This window comes from Sceloporus occidentalis, unplaced genomic scaffold (genome assembly GCF_023333645.1).
Source record: "Sceloporus occidentalis isolate IW3139 unplaced genomic scaffold, rSceOcc1.0.p SCAF_5, whole genome shotgun sequence".
Lineage (NCBI taxonomy): Eukaryota > Metazoa > Chordata > Lepidosauria > Squamata > Phrynosomatidae > Sceloporus > Sceloporus occidentalis.
The window spans coordinates 29,534,263-29,555,488 of record NW_028316985.1 but is presented as its reverse complement, the minus strand read 5'-3'; the positions used below and the strand labels follow the sequence as shown (position 1 = coordinate 29,555,488).

General features: G+C 42.2%; 1 protein-coding gene across 7 annotated transcripts in view; it reads left to right on the top strand.

Annotated features, from left to right (window-relative positions):
* The first annotated feature begins 1,132 nt into the window (after positions 1-1,132).
* Positions 1,133-21,226, top strand: part of PRDM4 (PR/SET domain 4) — a 33,423-nt gene continuing 13,329 nt past the window's right edge. For 2 of the 7 annotated variants that reach the window (XR_016281511.1, XM_089528049.1), the window contains exons 1-12: positions 1,133-1,361; positions 5,550-5,683; positions 6,168-6,344; positions 6,844-7,638; positions 8,966-9,115; positions 12,009-12,136; positions 13,176-13,261; positions 14,280-14,407; positions 14,995-15,309; positions 16,422-16,590; positions 19,161-19,439; positions 19,552-19,675. Coding sequence is in view for 6 of the 7 variants with exons in the window: in XM_089528049.1 (XP_089384175.1) it covers positions 1,351-1,361; positions 5,550-5,683; positions 6,168-6,344; positions 6,844-7,638; positions 8,966-9,115; positions 12,009-12,136; positions 13,176-13,261; positions 14,280-14,407; positions 14,995-15,309; positions 16,422-16,590; positions 19,161-19,439; positions 19,552-19,675 (2,496 nt within the window). In the remaining variant the exon portion in view is untranslated. Of the gene's footprint in view, positions 1,362-5,549; positions 5,684-6,167; positions 6,345-6,843; positions 7,639-8,965; positions 9,116-12,008; positions 12,137-13,175; positions 13,262-14,279; positions 14,408-14,994; positions 15,310-16,421; positions 16,591-19,160; positions 20,133-21,226 lie in introns of those variants that run through there. The other 5 variants (XM_089528050.1, XM_089528048.1, XM_089528051.1 and 2 more) reach the window with 5 other exon arrangements.

Below are 21,226 nucleotides of genomic sequence, written 5' to 3'. Positions count from 1 at the left end.
AAACAATCCAGTTTGACACCTCTTTAGCTGCCCTGGCTCAGTGCTATGGAATCCTGGGAATTCTAGTTTTCTGAGACATTTAACCTTCTCTCTCAGCAAATTCTGGTGTGACAACAAACTACAATTCCCAGGATTTCATAGCACTGGGCCACGGCAGTTAAAACGGTATGAAACTGGATTGTGTCTGGAGTGAAGATGCAGCCTGAGTTGGGTCCAAGACACACTGCAGAAATAATCCAGTTTGAGACTGCTTTAACTGCCCTGGCTCAGTGCTAGGGAACCCTGGGAATGGTAGTTTTGTGAGACATTGAGCCTTCTCTATCAGAAAGAGCTCTGGTGCTGCAACAAACTACAATTCCCAGGATTCCCTAGCACTGAGCCAGGAGAGTTGGCTGAGCTTTTCCTGAGGGCGGGGGGGGGCGACCACTGTCCTCTCTCTGATTGGCTGTTAGTGTGACTCCAAACAGGATTGGTTGCTCTGTAGCATCGCTCTCAGAGGGAGTCAGGGGCTGAGAGAGAGAGAGAGAGAGAGAGAGAGAGAGAGAGCTTTTTCTGAGGGTGGGGGTGGCGACCACTCTCCAGTCCTCTTTCTGATTGGCTGAAAACTGTTAGTGTGTGACACTCCAAAGGGTTGGTTGCTCTGTAGCCACTCCAGCCTGGCTAGTCAGGTCTGGAGCTGAAATGTGCAAAAGTCACCAAATCTGCCCTGAAATAGAGCCAGACACCAAAATCACACCAAACGCTCTTAAAAATCCCAATTTTCGTGTGAAAGTCCCCAGATTGGCAACATATCTTTTGAATTCCTTCCTGGTAGTTTTTTATTTGTCCAAAGGCTGCTGTTCTGAGGCTGGAGAGAGGAGGGAGGGGCAGAGAAGGCAAAGGGCAGCACACAAACAGCGGGCAGCAGGGGGAGGAATGGAGAGTGGCCAGAAGAGCTGGGGCGGCTGTGCGCATGCGCGGGAGCAGGCCTAGGCCAGTCCTTGGATGCGCCGCAAAGCGGGAGCGACGGCCGTTCTGAGCTGGAGGCTCCCCTCCCTCCTCTTCGCTCGCTCTGGGAGGAGGAGGGCCTATTTCGGTGTGACACCTTCCCTCCACTTCCGGTGCAACGCTTAAACCCTTCCCCTTCCCACTCTTCACCCTTTTCCCCCGCTGTTGCTGCTACTAACTGACACCGAAAGGCCTCTAGGCTTCATAAGGGGCTGGACCTGGTTGTTGGGAGGCTCCAGGGAGCGCTGAGGGCTTCCCTGGGCCGGAGGGCAGCGGCCCCAGAACAGATGAAGAGGAGAAGGAGGAGGAAGAGGAGGTTGTCCCTGCCCTCGAGCCAGTCCTAGTCCCGGCCTTGCCAGGCAGATGCTTCACAGGTGAAACATTGGGAATGCTTGCCTATAGGGGATCATTAGAGAATACTTACCCATAGGGATACATTGGGGAATGCCTGCTCATAGAGATACATTGGGGAATGCTTGCGCATAAGGATACATTGGGGAATGCCTGCTCATAGGGATACATTGGGGAATGCCTGCTCATAGAGATACATTGGGGAATGCTTGCGCATAAGGATACATTGGGGAATGCCTGCGCATAGGGATACATTGGGGAATGCCTGCTCATAGGGATACATTGGGGAATGCCTGCTCATAGGGATACATTGGGGAATGCTTACTCATAGGGATACATTGGGGAATGCTTGCGCATAGGGATACATTGGGGAATGCCTGCTCATAGGGATACATTGGGGAATGCCTGCTCATAGGGATACATTGGGGAATGCCTTCTCATAGAGATACATTGGGGAATGCTTGCGCATAAGGATACATTGGGGAATGCCTGCTCACAGGGATACATTGGGGAATGCCTGCGCATAGGGATACATTGGGGAATGCCTGCTCATAGGGATATATTGGGGAATGCTTGCTCATAGGGATACATTGGGGAATGCCTGCGCATAGGGATACATTGGGGAATGCCTGCTCATAGGGATACATTGGGGAATGCCTGCTCATAGGGATACATTGGGGAATGCTTGCTCATAGGGATACATTGGGGAATGCTTGCGCATAGGGATACATTGGGGAATGCTTGCGCATAGGGATACATTGGGGAATGCCTGCTCATAGGGATACATTGGGGAATGCCTGCTCATAGGGATACATTGGGGAATGCCTGCTCATAGGGATACATTGGGGAATGCCTGCTCATAGGGATACATTGGGGAATGCCTGCTCATAGGGATACATTGGGGAATGCCTGCTCATAGGGATACATTGGGGAATGCTTGCTCATAGGGATACATTGGGGAATGCTTGCGCATAGGGATACATTGGGGAATGCCTGCTCATAGGGATACATTGGGGAATGCTTGCGCATAGGGATACATTGGGGAATGCCTGCTCATAGGGATACATTGGGGAATGCCTGCTCATAGGGATACATTGGGGAATGCCTGCTCATAGGGATACATTGGGGAATGCCTGCTCATAGGGATACATTGGGGAATGCCTGCTCATAGGGATACATTGGGGAATGCCTGCTCATAGGGATACATTGGGGAATGCCTGCGCATAGGGATACATTGGGGAATGCCTGCTCATAGGGATACATTGGGGAATGCCTGCTCATAGGGATACATTGGGGAATGCCTGCTCATAGGGATACATTGGGGAATGCCTGCGCATAGGGATACATTGGGGAATGCTTGCGCATAGGGATACATTGGGGAATGCCTGCGCATAGGGATACATTGGGGAATGCCTGCGCATAGGGATACATTGGGGAATGCCTGCTCATAGGGATACATTGGGGAATGCCTGCTCATAGGGATACATTGGGGAATGCCTGCCCATAGGGATACATTGGGGAATGCATGCCCATAGGGAAACATTGGGGAATGCATGCCCATAGGGAAACATTGGGGAATACCTGCTCCTAGGAATACATTGGAGAATGCTTGCCCATAGGGATACATTGGGGAATGCCTGCTCATAGGGATACATTGGGGAATGCTTGCTCATAGGGATACATTGGGGAATACCTGCTCATAGGGATACATTGGGGAATGCCTGCTCATAGGGATACATTGGGGAATGCCTGCTCATAGGGATACATTGGGGAATGCTTGCTCATAGGGATACATTGGGGAATGCTTGCGCATAGGGATACATTGGGGAATGCCTGCTCATAGGGATACATTGGGGAATGCCTGCTCATAGGGATACATTGGGGAATGCCTTCTCATAGAGATACATTGGGGAATGCTTGCGCATAAGGATACATTGGGGAATGCCTGCTCATAGGGATACATTGGGGAATGCCTGCGCATAGGGATACATTGGGGAATGCCTGCTCATAGGGATATATTGGGGAATGCTTGCTCATAGGGATACATTGGGGAATGCCTGCGCATAGGGATACATTGGGGAATGCCTGCTCATAGGGATACATTGGGGAATGCCTGCTCATAGGGATACATTGGGGAATGCTTGCTCATAGGGATACATTGGGGAATGCTTGCGCATAGGGATACATTGGGGAATGCTTGCGCATAGGGATACATTGGGGAATGCCTGCTCATAGGGATACATTGGGGAATGCCTGCTCATAGGGATACATTGGGGAATGCCTGCTCATAGGGATACATTGGGGAATGCCTGCTCATAGGGATACATTGGGGAATGCCTGCTCATAGGGATACATTGGGGAATGCCTGCTCATAGGGATACATTGGGGAATGCTTGCTCATAGGGATACATTGGGGAATGCTTGCGCATAGGGATACATTGGGGAATGCCTGCTCATAGGGATACATTGGGGAATGCTTGCGCATAGGGATACATTGGGGAATGCCTGCTCATAGGGATACATTGGGGAATGCCTGCTCATAGGGATACATTGGGGAATGCCTGCTCATAGGGATACATTGGGGAATGCCTGCGCATAGGGATACATTGGGGAATGCCTGCTCATAGGGATACATTGGGGAATGCTTGCGCATAGGGATACATTGGGGAATGCCTGCGCATAGGGATACATTGGGGAATGCTTGCGCATAGGGATACATTGGGGAATGCCTGCGCATAGGGATACATTGGGGAATGCCTGCGCATAGGGATACATTGGGGAATGCCTGCTCATAGGGATACATTGGGGAATGCCTGCTCATAGGGATACATTGGGGAATGCCTGCCCATAGGGATACATTGGGGAATGCCTGCCCATAGGGATACATTGGGGAATGCATGCCCATAGGGAAACATTGGGGAATGCATGCCCATAGGGAAACATTGGGGAATACCTGCTCCTAGGAATACATTGGAGAATGCTTGCCCATAGGGATACATTGGGGAATGCCTGCTCATAGGGATACATTGGGGAATGCTTGCTCATAGGGATACATTGGGGAATACCTGCTCATAGGGATACATTGGGGAATACCTGCTCATGGGGATACATTGGAGAATGCTTGCCCATAGGGATACATTGGGGAATGCCTGCTCATAGGGATACATTGGGGAATACCTGCTCATAGGGATACATTGGGGAATGCCTGCTCATAGGGATACATTGGGGAATGCCTGCTCATAGGGATACATTGGGGAATGCTTGCCCATAGGGATACATTGGGGAATGCCTGCTCATAGGGATACATTGGGGAATACCTGCTCATAGGGATACATTGGAGAATGCTTGCCCATAGGGATACATTGGGGAATGCTTGCCCCTAGGGAAAGTGTAGGTTGAGTCTTCCTTATCTGAAATACACACACATACACACAAACACACACACAATTTTGGGCATGAAACAAAGTTAATGTACATTGGAAAGCAAAGGTGACACTATCTCAGCCATCCATGAAAATAGTTTTGGCTTTTGAAATATTTTGGCTTTTAGAATTCTCAATAAGGAAGACTAAGTCTATGTGTCAAAGCTGAATGTGTGCCAGTGCTCAGGCCAGGAACCTACTTCCAGTACTTCTGTGGGGTTTGTGAGGGAGCGTGCTCAGAGCCACCCCATAGCTTCTGGAGAACATGATTTTGCAGTCCACTGTAGCTGGCTGGTATTGAAGAACCAGAGAGTCTCCTGACATTTTACATCATAGTCGCAGCTTTGGTTTTATATCTGGTTTCGGAAAGATAAAACAATTCTTGTTTGAGGGGAATGTTACATTAATAGATGCATGAATAGGTTTTGCTTGGCTGGAAAATGCAGAAAATTATATCAAAACTAAAATACTACAGTTGGGAGTTAAGGTGTATTTTATGACACTAACAGTGCAGTCCTATATGAAGTCCTAAGTGTGTTTGACCTTAGGTAAATAAAGTTTAACAACATGAACAATAATGAACATATTACTGTCTGGTATAAATATGTAGGGTTTAGATTAAAAGACACTTGGGAAAGTAGATGGAGAAATATCTAGCACATTGCTTGTACTGTATTATGAGGCAGGTGTCTTATTTTTCCATCCATGGTGTCTGTGTCTTAAATGTAAAACTCTGAGCAGATAAGGTAACTGAAATGTTCATACTGTAAATTATTGTCTTTTGTTTAGGATGAATGAATTAAGCTTGAGTCCTGTAGGAATGGAACAGTTGACAGCTTCCTCTGTGAGCAATGCCCTGAGTGTTGCAGGAAGCCACATTGGTCTGACTTCCTCACCAACACATAATGCCATATCAGCACCAGGTAATCAACAAGTGGCTGGGTGAGGGAGGGAATGGAGTTTTTTTGGTGTTACTTTGTACAAGAGAAGCATTTCCTTCTTTGGTTTCTTGTCTTGTGCTATTGCTTGGCACTTGAGGCTGCTAGGTGTAACTTTCATATCTTTAGGATTAGAGACACCTTTCAAATGTAGCCAAGAAAAGGGCCACTGGCAGTAGCAATGCAGGATTTTGTTGGGACGTTGGAGTCAATTCTAAACACTCTGAAAGGAGGCAAATATATATTCCAAGTACTATTTATTTTATTTTGGTTAGAACACAAAACTTCTGATGACCTTTTCCATTTTTATTCTTTGCTTTACTGTATCTCCTCCATTTTCTTTTCTCCTTTCATTAGTTGTGTGCTAACCATCCCATTCTAGGAGAAAGGTAGAATATAAATCCAATATATGAAAAGAAATAAATAAACCATCACTCCACTTTATTTTGTTTGGTTTGATTTCCACTAGGATTACCAGTTGCAATTCCAAATCTGGGTTCCTCCTTACCCTCTGCTCTCTCTCTGATGCTTCCAATGGGCATTGGCGATCGAGGAGTGATGTGTGGTATACCAGAGAGAAATTATGCCCTACCTCCACCGCCTTATCCTCACTTGGAGAGCAGCTATTTCAGACACATTCTGCCTGGTGAGTAGTGGAACACAACAGTGCATGTGTACCTGTAATCTAAATCTCTGTTCAGCGACATGTTTTTATTGGGAATATTACTTTCAGAAGGTGATGGATGGTGTTGCACTAAAAATGCTATAGGAATTGGTAACAATGTTGTAAACTGCCAGAAATCACCAAGGTTATCAGCAGGATGTACATTTTTGGCAAGTAACATCAGACAAGTTAGGTCTCTTCCAGTTCCACTTGTATTATTTAACCATTAGTCATTAAAGAAAACAAGTGTTTCACAGAACTGTGGAAGTATGCCTTGCATTCATTTCCCTATATCTCAAGAAGTCTTGAAACTGCATAGAATTATTATTTGCAAGACTTGGTTTTTGGGGTGGGGGTATACAATTATTGTTATAATCTGTTTCTAAAGAGCCATTTAGTATTTTAAAACTTGAAACTTGAATTTGTTATTACAAATAAGTAGTGTTTCTCATTTTCTTGCTTTCTTTTTTCACCTTTCCAGGTCTCATATCTTATTTAGCTGACAGACCTCCACCTCAGTACATCCACCCCAACAGTATAAATGTTGACAGTAATCCAGCTTTGTCTGTCTCCAACAACCCTTCAGGCCTAGATCCCTTCCAGACCAATGGAACAGTGGGTCTTGAAACAGGCATTGTCTCCATGGATTCCCGCTCAGTGAATGCACACAACACCCAAAGCTTGCACCCCAGCGACAGCCATGAGGTAGCGCTAGATACAACCATTGCCATGGAAAGTGTTTCAAGGGTTACCAGTCCAATCTCAACCGACAGGATGGCTGAGGAACTTACAATGGGTGATGTGGCTGGGGATCATTCACAGATTGCAAATGGCAACCACAATCATGAGCCTCTAACTGTGGATGCTGTGGGTAGCAGTTTAGCGACAGACACTGTAGGGCATAATGGCGTCATCCCTCTTCATGGTAGCAGTTTGGAGCTTCCTGTTGTTTTGGAGCCTGACCATATTGCAGGCCGTGTTGGTGGGATATCTGACAGAACTCTTGGGGACTCTATTCATACAGTGGCCATGAGTAGCAATTCTGTGAGTGCTGCACTTTCTACCTCACACAACCTCACTTCCCTGGAATCTGTCTCATTGCACGAAGTGGGTCTCAGTCTGGAGCCTGTAACAGTATCTTCCATAAGCCAAGATGTAGCCTTGGGACAAAATCATGTGGATGTCTCCCCGGACAATCTTGCCTTTGTGCCATCATCCCTACAGATGGAAGACTCCAATTCAAACAAGGAGAATATGGCTACTTTGTTTACCATATGTGAGTGTGTGTCTGCATATACCTCAGCATCTGGGTAGTACTTGCATTGCTCACAGTCAGGGCAAATTTACCTCCTTTGGGGAGCTGAATCTATTTGAATCATACAAAAAGTCTTTGGATGGGAACAAGTTGGGGAAAAACTGCCCATCTTTTTGTCAAAATCTATTTTTTTTCTGTTCTAGGCTGAGTATAGACATTACTAGAAATAGGAGTATGTTGTAGATGGGCCAGATGCAGCTTTTCACTTTCTCATGCATAGGTCATGAAGTGGGAGCAGGTCAACTCTTCTCTTTTCTTCACTCCCCCATACTTTATCTCAAATTCAGGTGAATTATCTGCCTGACCCTGATTAACCCATGTGTACACATCTGGGCCTAGACCCTATTGGGTTCAACACTTATGCAGCCCCTAGCTGTGGAAGCAGTCGTATATTCTTGCTTGCACCAAGAGGTATTTCAGAAGTCTTTGGGCAAATAGTTTCTGGCTGTTGTGAAGAAGACAGAGGCACATTGAGGCTGCCTGATCTGTACAATAATCTGTTGAGGCTTTTTGCTGTGTCATTTTTGAATATATTTGTCTTACTGTTTTGGTCTTTTATTGCAATTTCTACTACATACACATGAGTTTTCTTAATTTTTTGGTAATCACCCCACTGAAAGAAAGGTGAAAGATGGCTGTTTAGGTGCCCCTTACACCAGTCAACAGCACACAGCTGGGAAATTAAAATAAAGGTTCTAAGTTCACCCAAGTTTTGTGACCACCTACCAGCATCTGTGCTTCCACTATAGGATATCCATCATATGCTGAAGCAGTGAAATCTTGATTAGCATGTATGGTGACATTATCTGCCAGCTTTTCAGACTTACTTGTTTTTTCTGACCTTAGCTAGAATCCTTACAGTTGGAGACAGGTATGTTTTCCCAGCAACAGTAACTGTGCCTGTTGTAAATCAATGTATTTTAGTCTTGAGTGGTCAATGAAGACAATACTGCACAATATCTTGTGATTTTATATTTGACCTACTGAAAGGTACAGTGGGCCCTTGGTATTGACTTTGTTTTGTTTTTCTTTTGGCCAACATGATTATCCTTGCTCTCTATGCTAATCATGTGCATTCTTTTTTTAAAAAAAGCCCCATGACACAGATTCAGTAATGCTTCTTTGTCAGTTGAAAGCAAAATCTACACAGTATTAGAAATGGAGACTTCAAGTTCTTTTCACTGACTATTTGTTACTTGGGGTTTTATATTGGTACCTCTTGTATTTTGTTGTAACAACACCAAGGAGCACTTATCTGATGCTGTATGTACCGTTTACCTATCTGCAGGGTGCACACTGTGTGACAAGGCTTATCCATCTGACTGCCCGGATCATGGGCCTGTGACGTTTGTTCCAGACACTCCAATAGAGAGCCGAGCTAGGCTCTCTGTCCCCAAACAGCTTGTTATCCGCCAATCTATGATGGGAGCCGAAGTTGGTAAGGATCTGTGGTTAACTGTAAATTTAGAACATGACATGGACAAGATGGACAGGGAAATCTCAAGCAAACACAATGTGATATATATCATGGCAAATGACAATAAAATGTACAGTTTGGGTCTGAACAGAACAATATAGATGGGTATACAATTCAAGGGTGTGTTGTTTTTTTGGTAAGGTAATAGTGAGGTATGTTTGTATAATTGCTAATTAAGTGATTACATTAGGAGAGCAGCAGTGTTACTTAACGCATCTCTGCATATTCTGTAGAATTGTTAAATTAGCCAAACAAGTTGTTGTTGTTGCTGTTATGTGCCTTCAAAGTCCCTTCCAAATTATGGCCCAAAGGTTTACAGTATTAATTCTTCCCACAAAATTAAAGCACTACATTGTTCCTTTAGGAAAATATTTTATCAGCTTTAGAGGTAATTGTGATTATTGGGTGGGCAAGTGTCTTAATAGCAGCTTTGTTTGGCTCCCATTCTGATAAAACAAGATTCATATTAGCGTTCATTTTCTGTAGCTTAGTTTTTTATGTCTGCAAAGAAGCATTAGTTAACACTAATAGAGAATTGTCACCTTTTCTCTTCAGGTGGGCAGTATTGTCAGTTATCAGCCTGTCTTGGACCTTCTTCCTTGGGTATGGCCATTAGTTAAACTTTGGCAATGAACTCAGAATCCTTCAGTTAGTCGAATTACTCCTAGGCATTTGAAGAAAAGTCTTAATTTTAGTTTTTTATCAATATTTTTAGAATCATAGAATCATAGAATCGTAGAGTTGGAAGAGACCACTAGGGCCATCCAGTCCAACCCCCTGCCATGCAGGAAATCCAAATCAAAGCACCCCTGACAGATGGCCATCCAGCATCTGTTTAAAGACCTCCAAGGAAGGAGACTCTATCATCCTCCGAGGGAGTGCATTCCACTGTCGAACAGCCCTTACTGTCAGGAAGTTCCTCCTAATGTTGAGGTGGAATCTCTTTTCCTGTAGCTTGCATCCATTGTTCCAGGTTCTGTTCTCTGGAGCAGAAGAAAACAAGCTTGTTCCCTCCTCAATATGACATCCCTTCAAATATTTAAACAGCGCTATCATATCACCTCTTAACCTTCTTTTTTCCAGGCTAAACATCCCCAGCTCCCTAAGTCGTTCCTCATAGGACATTTTTAATATATTTAATCTATGTCCCATTACATTTAGTTGATTATATTTTTTTGAAAATTCACCTTCTGGTTAGCTAAAATAGTGGATTTTTGAAAAGGTTTTTGAAATTCAAATACAGTGGATCCTTGTTATACGCTGGGGTTTGGTTGCAAGATCCCCCGTGTATAACAAAATCCGTGTATGCTCAAGTCCCATTAAGTATAATGACATAGCAAAATGGTGTCCCTAATAAAAAATGGAACATCAAGGTAAATTTATACTTTTTTGGAACATTTTCAAACCGTGTATGCTTAAATCCGTGTATAAAAAATCCGTGTATAAGAAGGGCCAACTGTATAAGCTGTTGGAAAATGAATGCTTTCACACACAAAAGTTAGGAGATTCCTAAAACCATGTTTATAAAGGGTTAAGCCAGTGGCTCCCACATTTTCTGTCTTAAGACAACTCTCTGTAGTGACTCACTAGCTGTAGAAATGTTGTGTATCTGTAAAGTCCAAGCACAGCAGAAGAGTCTGAGGCATCATCTAGAATTGTGTGTGACACTGGGCAGACCTGAGGCTTCATCATTTCCCAGCTTAAATTATTATTTTATTATATTTATATCTCGATTTCCCCCCAAAATTGGGACACAAAGCAGCTTACAAATTAAAATAACAATATAATTAAAAACATACAAAAGTGAGCATTAAAATAATATTCAACTAGTACAGTATTAAAACACATCCGTCATTAAAAGAATAAAATGCAATTAAAGAGATAAAAGTACTTAAAAACAGTACATATTTAAACAGTTAAAAATACTAAAACTCATTAAAATGAGTTTTAGTATTTTTATACAGACCCTTTAAAACTTCAGAATCAGCACTACACAGCACTGAGAGCCCAACTTCAATTGTTCGTAAAGTCCTGGTGGCACCAAAATGCCATCCTGACCTCTTTGAGAAGGGATTTCCAAAGTCTGGGAGCAGCCACTGAAAAGGCCCTCTCCCTTGTTTCCACCAAACAAGCCTGAGAAGGGCTTCTCCAGATGATCTTAAAACCCTAATGGACCCATATGGGGATGTCTGGTCCTTCAAATAACTGGAAATGGTACTCAACAAATATCTAACATTGTTAAACATCAGTTAAACACTGAAGAGGAATTTCAATAGTGGTGAGGAAGCTTACCTTCTAGGGATGATGTCAGCTCTTACTAATCTCCCTGCATGTTGGATTCCTTGGAACATTGTTCTTGAAAACTACAGCCATATACTCTTGTTGTCTGAGGGAAGATGCATCTAGCACTCTGGCCAAAGAGATTCTGTAGAATAACTGGGAGAATCAAATTCATGGTTATAAGAACCCTTGTTTTAATTGCCCCCCCAAACTGGTGACTGGTAGCCTTTCTGCTTCTGTGGTTTCTGAAATAAGATATGTATTTTTTACTTTTTGCAGGAAGTGTCATGAAATCTTTAATGAGCCCAAGAGGTCAGGACCTCAGTTTCACAACTCACCTAAAAGTAAATGAATTGATCTTGCAAGAAAAATAGATTTAAGCAGTGATTACTATGGAGCTTATTCCCACAAGTGTAATGTGACAGTAGTTTCTGTGACTAGCCCATTTTGTAGAAGCTTTCATGACCTGATGTTTAGCAGTAGTCCTCAGAGCTCTTTGCTACAAAGCATTGTTGTTGTAGTTGGATTTCACGAGGTGTAGTCAGTGGATTGTTTTTTGTTTTATTTTCTGAACTGCTGGTAGGTGTGTGGGCTCGAGAAAACATTCCTGTACGTACTTGTTTTGGACCACTCATTGGGCAACAGAGTCACTCCATGGAAGTAGCTGACTGGACAGACAAAGCAGCCAATCACATTTGGAAGGTCAGTTTTGTCATCATCTTGCTTCATTAATCCTGTGCAAAACTTGTCTTGGATTTGGTCTGTCCTCTTTTTGCATGCAAAAAATTACAGCACTGCACCAGTGATAATGAGAATAGTATCCTGGAATCCAATATCCGGTTAGAACCTAAATAAAGTTATTTGTCATTCTTTGTCAACTATTAGCTTGTAGAATTCAACTATATAGCCGTGTTAGTCTGTAGAATCAGTATGTGGAGAGATCTTGTAGCACCTTTGAGACTAACTGAAAGAAAGAAATTGGTAGCATCAGCTTTCATAGACTTCAGTCTACCTCCATCAAATGCATCTGAGGAAGTAGATTGAAGTCTATGAAAGCTTATGCTGCCCCTTTCTTTCTTTCAGTTAGTCTCAAAGTGCTACATGATCTCTCCACATACTGTTAACTTGTGATTTGCTGTTGTTGTGTGCCATCTAAATGTCACTCACACACATTCCCTTGATTGTAAAAGTGGAAAAATTGTCATGTTTTGGCTGGTACCACAACCAGCTACCATTCCCAGAATTTCATAGCATTGAGCTATGGAAGTTAAAGTGGTGTCAAACCAGATTATTTCTGAAGGACGGAGGCAGCCTTTGACAAGATACTAAACCTCTGTTTTACTCTTTTGTTTAATGTTTAACGAAGACTTCTTGTCCAAAACCAGAGCCCACAAAAACATAGTGAGATTGCACTCCCACAGTCCACCTGGAACAGTAGCTGTTTTGAATGAAAAAATGTTTTAAAAATCTAAAAGTAGGGAGGATGCAGAGCACAACAGGTGAGTGTGCCCCCTTAGGGAGCCTGTGCATAGTCCCATGATTCCTTGGGATTGCCCACCCCTTACTGGACCCTCACAATTTGGGCTGATTCAGGCAATTCAGATTCTAGACATGTGTACCTGTGCTCACGTGACTTGCCAGAGGGAAGTGATGGCAGTAACCAGAATGCACCAGGTCATATATTACTTTATACTGAGGTGTTCATCTAAATGCCCATTTTGTCTCACCTTTCTCCTTTCAGTTGTATCACAACAATGTACTGGAGTTCTACATTCTCACAACTGATGAAAATGAATGTAATTGGATGATGTTTGTGCGGAAAGCCAGGTGAGAAAGCACTGTAACAGAGCTAGTGGTATAGCAGTACTAAATACATTATTCCATAATTTGTAACAGATTTTCATTTTTTTTCTATTTTAACCTAAAATGTCCCTTTTCATTTGAGAATAGATTCCATTTCTTTATTTGATAAGAGACCAAGTATTTGACAGTATCTTTAGCTGAGCTCATCCCTGGAAAGACAGAATGCAAAGTTCCATCTTAGTGGCAGATTGTACGCCATAGGCAGGTTTACTCTTTTATATTTATTGTTTTTATGTACAGCACTGTGCAAATCTACAGCGCTATATAAATAAAGATAATAATAATAATAATAATAATAATAATAATAATAATAATAATGACACTCTACTGCATCCTGCATCTCCTGTTTAGCAGGACTTCTCTTCCTCCTGAGGTTCTCCAACATGGCTGGGAGCAGCAGAGGAGGATCTGACTATGTCCTTGTAGCCTGGCACACAGCAGTAAAGTCATCCATCAAGACCTCCCAGATGTCCTCCAGACTTCTGGAGGATGACATTGTTTGTCGAAGTACAGGGAATATCCAGAGTCGTCTTGGCTGCTTACAGCCTTATCCAGCTGCTACACAGCAGTTGATGGGAACTCTGAGGGGTTCCAGTAACTAGAAAACTAGAATGTATTTTGTTGTTGTTGCCTGCCTTCAAGTTGTTTCCAGCTTATGACAACCCTAAGGTACACTGATCACTGGTTTTCTCAGAAAGATTTGTTCAGAGGGGGTTTGTCATTGCCTTCTGAGGTCATACAGAGTGATGTGCCCAAGATCATGTAGTGAGTCTCCATGGTCAAATGGGGATCTGAACCCTGTCTCCCAGAGTCCTATCCCAACATTCAAACCACTATACCACACTGGCTCCTAGAATCTGTTACTATCATTTTTTAACTGACTTCTGTTAAGAATATTATGTTTCAGGATATTTGTTAGACATAAATCTAATCATCACATAATGTTTTAATGGATCGCCCCTCCCCATATTTTGTGGAATAGGAATCGAGACGAACAGAATCTGGTAGCTTACCCTCATGATGGAAAGATTTACTTCTGCACCTCACGTGATATCCCTCCAGACCATGAGCTTCTCTTTTACTATAGTCGAGATTATGCCCGACAGATTGGTAAGTAGTTAAACAAACCTAGTATGAATGCTATCTCTAATCTTACTTGGTTTCTACGTACATTTTCACTTTTCTTTTTCTGAATTTGCAGTTGTAATTTATCTATTTACAAAAAGTTGGTGTTACCTTGCAGTCAGGGAAGTTCAGTTGTGATTTGTGGAACTTGATCTACAACAGAACAATAGTCAATTACAGAAACCAGATCAAGCTCAGTTTGCACATTATTGTCTCTCACCGTTACATACCATGGCCCTACTTTATGTACTTAAGTTTGTAGGTTTTAAATGCATTTTAAAAAGTAAGAATTACATTCAGATCCATGTTTTCCTGTTAATTCCTACTTTGTGCTGATCATAAAAATCCTTAACCCATCAATATACTTAAGGACTAAATTATTCAGTGGGCATGTCTTTTTCTAAGTTCTTTGAAATCACAACATCCTTGTGTGTTCCTGCAACCTTAAGGCAAAACATCCTCCAGTGTCTTCAGTACATTGAGAGAAGACTGGTTCTCTTCAAGGGAATTATATTGTGAACAAGCAAGCAAGGGCTGTAGTATTTCAAACTAGGTTTGGTTTTGTATTAAAGGTGTTCCTGAGCATCCTGACGTGCACACCTGCCACTGTGGAAAAGAATGTGCTTCTTATACTGAGTTCAAGGCTCATCTGAGTAGTCACATCCACAGCCACTTCCCCAGTCAGGGGCATAGCAGCAGCCATGGACCAGGGCACAATAAGGAAAGGAAGTGGAAATGCTCCATGTGTCCTCAAGCTTTCATCTCACCTTCTAAACTTCATGTTCACTTTATGGGGCACATGGGAATGAAGCCACACAAGTGTGATTTCTGTAGCAAAGCCTTTAGTGATCCCAGTAATCTCCGTACACATCTCAAAATTCATACAGGTAAGTGTAAGAGAAGAAGGAGCTTGAAGATGGTTTTTATTTTATTTTATTTTATTTTATTTTATTTTATTTTATTTTATTTATTTATTTATTTATTTATTTATTTATTTATTTATTTATTTTGAAGTGAAATTTTTGACCAGTTCTTATTTGTTCCTTTTCAGACTAGAGGTCTGAGTTGTGTCACCTATCTGATTTATGCACTGTGCTGTGTGACAAGCCTAAGTTTGGCTGCTAAATCATTTTAATTTGAATTCCCATTTCTTAGTTTTGTGTTTGCTCTAAAAGTTAAGTTGGTATTATTTAAAATTATCTTCTCCTTTGTCCCTTGGCTGATGCTTTATTAGCTAAAGTTAGTAAAACATTTAATATGCAATCCTTCTGGGTAAAATGTTTGTAATCCAGAATTTTTACCTACTATGTTACCTTCCCCTTGCCAAGCTCCCTGTACTGCAAATGTATTTTGCATGCCATCTTCCAAATGTTAGATCACCAGTTTCTTTAAACTACTGTAAATAATGAATAGACATGTATTGGGAATGTTTCTTACTATATTCCATTATGCATCTGTGCAGAGCCTTGTTATATCAACAACTCTGTACCTGGCCCAAGTGTAACTCCCTTAATTTTCCAAACATGTTTTTTTCATGTGGCACCTTTTCTGTCATTCCTTCCATCTCAATCTGCGGCTTCTATGCTCTAGCTGTTCAAGTAAGTGCTTAGTTTTCAGCCTCTGACCATGCTGAAACAGGTTCAATATATGCTTTTAAAAAAGAAACACAGGGAAGTAGTATCAACATCTGATGCAACTTCTGAACCAGAGCACTCCCTGGAGAAATTATTAAGGTTGCCCTGCCTATGTGGGGTCATTCTAAGTAATGGCTACTGGGAGTTTCTGTGCCTCAATGTTAAGTGATAAAATGTGAAGAAAGCTCAAGGAGATGCATATTCCTTTTCATTAGGTATCTGTAAGCATTGAATAAGGTAGAAGTTTGATTATGAGAAAGATAAATTGTATTGAGTAGCTATGATAATATGTTTGACATTAATTGCTGAGGTTTTAAATTATGTTTACAGTTATAAGCAAATGAAATTTGTTTATATCATTCTAGGTCAAAAGAATTATCGCTGTACACTTTGTGAAAAGTCCTTTACTCAGAAAGCCCACCTAGAATCACACATGGTTATCCATACTGGGGAGAAAAACCTGAAGTGTGATTACTGTGAAAAGCTGTTCATGCGACGGCAAGATCTCAAGCAGCATGTGCTTACCCATACACAGTAAGTAATTTGTGGTGGGAGATCTGTGAAGTAATACACTACAGATTTCCTAAAGTTGTTTAGTGACCTATAGGCAGGCGCTTGTCTGTCTCATAAAACAGTGGTAGGATTGCAGATCTTGTTACAAACCAAAATCAAAATTACAAAGGGAACTTACTACAAGCAGAAATAAGGGTAAATCTTAATTTAATGTATGATTGTGGGTATAAAGCCTCTCTAATAGAATAACTACCATGTAGTGGGTAGGGGACCGGTCATGGATCAGAGAACTATTTTTGTTATATCAGTGCTATACAATGATAGCAAGTTCCAAGAGACAGAATACTCCTCCATTCTCTAAAAAAATCTGTGAAAATTCAGGTACAGCTGACAAACAAGATAGGTGAGCAATCCTGGGAGTGCTCCTTTGAGGCTAGGTTGGCATATTTAACAAATATTGTTTGGGAGTCCAAGGAAAGAAAAAAATCCTAAATTTCAAATTCCTGATTTTTAAAAAGTTACCAAATTAGAAACCATAGAATTACCTTTTTCAAAATTACCACATAAAGAGCAGTAGTGTCCTCTAGATGTTTATGGAGATCTTTGTTCTCAATCTGAAAGCAGTCAATGTAATATTAAAATTTCAAAAGGTATTCTGTATAATAGCACTTTGGATGCATTACCCTCTAACCCAGTGGTCCCCCAAACTTTTTCGGGCTACTGCTCCCTTTCTTTTTGAGCGGCAACTCTAGTGCCCCCCCCAAGCACATATTTTTTGATATTAGGTCTACAGTTCTCCGTGTATAAAGAGATTTTGTAGCACCTTTGAGACATACTTTGAGACAGAGCCCTCCCTCCACGGCCAACTGTCATCGTCCAGCCTGGAGGGAGTGAGGGGGTGGGTAGGGGCTAATTTTGTATTGCAATTTTTATTGTACACCACTATGATCATTGCGGAATAGCGGTCTATAAATAAAACATATTATTATTATTATTATTATTATTATACTGAAAAAAGAAGTTTGTAGCATGAGTTTTCATAGAATTTAATCTACTCCTTCAGATGCTTATGGTGGAGTGGAAGTCAGGGACAGACAGGTATGCAGGAGTTTAACTGTAGAAAACTGAAAATGAATGTTGGCTGCTGCAGACCCAGTCAGCATGAGCTCTACATGATACATAGTTTGGAAAGGGCTCCCCACACATAGGTCCTTAGGAATGACATCTCATTGTTTGCACGTTGAAAAAGAAGATATCTGTAGATGTATCATGATCACAGAATCGGACATGACTAGACAATCTTGTCAAAGAAAAACCTTTACCTTTTCTATTGTAAATTCAGAACAACTGATCTTGGGGCTTTATGGATGCAATGCGCTCTACATGGGGCAACCCTTGTACCATACCCGGAAGCTACAGATGGTACAGAATATGGCAGCCAGACTGGTCACTGGTACTTCCAGGGCCAGTCATATTACACCTGTACTTAAAGATCTGCATTGGCTGCCCATTCGCTTCCGGGCACAATACAAGGTGTTGGTTATAACCTATAAAGCCCTACATGGCTTGGGCCCAGGATACCTTGAGGACCGCCTCTCCCCATACATTCCGCCCCGCACACTCAGAACATCTGGGCAGCAACTACTGAGGGTCCCAGGGGCTAGATTAGCCTCCACAACAAGGAGGGCATATACCATCATCGCCCCGACCCTCTGGAACACGCTGCCCATAGAGCTCCGCTCGGCCACCTCCCTGGCCCAATTCAGGAAGGAATTAAAAACCTTCCTGTTCCGTTTGGCATTCCCCGACACAAGTTCCAGCTAGTCTCCCCCTTTCCAACAGCAATGGTAGCTGGTTGATGGGGTTTTAGTATTTTTAATCGTTTGTTTTTATTGTATTGTATATGGTTGTTGTATTGTGATGTGCTGTTCACCGCCCTGATCATGGGAAGGTCGGTATACAAATAAAATTTTTATTTATTTATTTATTTATGTATGGCACACAGCTTTTAAATCGTGATTTTATTGGGAGGGAAGCAGCATCGGCAACTTCCATCCCATCCCTGAGCCATCCCTTCTCATTCATGGGAGAAACCCATGAACAAGCTTCCAGTTGCGCAGTGCCCTGGGTGCAGAAAGCCATTCCTGGGGCATTTGCACGAATGGCAGTTACATGGTGTCAGTGCCCTCCTCCCCCATTTCCCCCCTCTCACTCGGGGCTTGTACCACCCATTTTGGGAATCACTGCTCTAACCCAATACTACAGACTAATTTTCAGTATTTTTTTTCCATGGCATTCTCTGCAGGCAGTTTAGAAGGCAGCAGTATTGATTCTTGAGATTGTCTTGATTTGCTGTAATCTTGTAGGAAAGTTTTTCACATATATGTTAGGTGGGGCAAAGCTCTGTGCATATAAACTTCTGGCTTTCTGGATATTAAATGGATATGTGAAGGCAGGGTTGGAACATTTAAGTACTGTTTCACCAAATATAAATTTCTATACTTCAAAAGAATTTTCAGATATTCAGCCTGGCCATAGTCATATTTTAACATGACTACAATACTCTTCTCTCTCCTGTCCCGTCTGTTTAGCGAACGTCAAATCAAGTGTCCCCAATGTGAGAAGCTTTTCTTGAGGACAAACCATCTAAAGAAACACTTAAATTCTCATGAAGGAAAGCGGGACTATGTCTGTGAAAAATGCTCCAAGGCTTATTTAACAAAATACCACCTAACACGACACCTAAAAATCTGTAAAGGACCTACCTCCAGCCTCTCAACCCAGGAGGAGGATGACGACGATGATTCTTCAGAGGAGGAAGAATTGATAAACTCTTCGAGGAGTGAAAACTGCAGACTTCAGACTAGCATGTATGTGACAAATGACACACTATCTTGCCACAAATAAGAAATTGTGTTTTTACGAGTATAAATGGACTCAACATTCTAAAATCATGTTTGTCAAACTAATGTTTTACACAAGTGAACCTCTGCTGAATGATGGAGCTCACACCCTTAAAGAAAATGGCTTATGTACTCTTCCTGAGAGATTTCAGAACTCTAAACCAATGGAACTACCCACAACTATCTTTAAAATTTCACTACTGGTGAGTTGGTTGTTATGTCATGCATGACTATTAGAATGAAACAGGTAGATACAATTCTGATCAGCCAAATGTTTGGAACAATATTACAGTTAATTACTACATTTAATAGTACTGTAGTATACAAATCAAATTGCATCACAGCAAATTCAGTGCTTTTATTATTCCTGTTGTAAAAATTACTTTTGGCTCAGTAGGAACGAGCTGAAATGAGCATTCAATCAATATATAGTAATGGAGTAAAAAAACCCTATTCCAGCTTACTAGTATGGGATCCATGCAAAAAGGCATGCATGTGTTTGCAATGCAGGCTTGGTTTTAGCATGAGCCAAACATTTACCACACAACAGTTACAACAGATAGTATTTTCTGTGCTGTAACAGGTAACCATTACTTTTGGGAAGTTCTGTATTCTGCTGCTAATGTATTTATGGAATCACAGTTACATTTAAAATTTCCTAATGGAAAAAAAATTAAAATATTCCTTTTTAATATGTGCATTAATTCCAGTTCTCTTACTCAAGATCTTTTAGCTGAACACTGATATATTTCTATATAGCTGTTCTGTAATAGAAGATTAATTAATGTGATACTAATGCTGTTCCTAAGTTGTAGCTCCTCCAAAGGTGAGAGAAGACCCTTTCATTTATGCTGAACCTGCAGCTACCCAGTGGCTAGAGCTACTAAGAGATATAGTCCAATAAGTTTGAAGGGTTCACATATCCTACCCTTCTAGATAAATGGCAAGCTTGCCTAGATTGCATTCTTAAGAGACCCCCCCAGCCAAGTATAAAGCTTAAGACATACATCTTATCGAGAACAAAGTAGCTGCATGACCATCTAATATGTTATTACCAAGCATCATAATATTTATACTAGGTGGGGGTGATAATCATGCAGGCCTGAAATAGATGGGCCAAAAGTGCCACCTTCAGGCTGATCCAGGACCATGGTGTTCAGATAACGCAGACCCCTTGCTCGAGCTGAGGCTGTTCTGCAGCTGCCTAAGGGGACCCAAAGCCAGCTCAAAAAAAGTGGTCCTTGCTGGCAGTCCATAGCATCTGTTTGTTGCAATCCCACACCAAACAGGGAGCGGCCTCTCCAAATAGCCAGTCTGTTTGATCCCACTGTTGTGTAGATGCTGGACTGCAACTTCCAGCATTCCTCACGATGCTATGGCTGCATGATTCCTACCTTGGATTTACAGTGACTGCTTAGCTCTTCAGGAAAAGAGCTTACAAAGCAAGCCTCAGCTCTTTGGCCCTGTATAGATGGGCCCTTTGCAGCGCGCCCATGATGTGCTAGGGTTGCCTCGGGGTGGCGCGTGCACACGCCCCACAACCCAAGCATGTCATCAGCACGCCGCAGTTGCGCAGCGCATACAAACGGCGTGCACAATGATTACATCGCACCTGCACTGCCTACAAATGGCACTGCGCAGCTGCGACGTAACTGAGGTGTCTATGGCGCTTTGCGCCACCACAAAAAGGAGCCGCTTTTTGCAGCTCCTCGCCATTTGTAGGCAGCAGCGCTCCTGTGCAGCAAAGAGAGGTG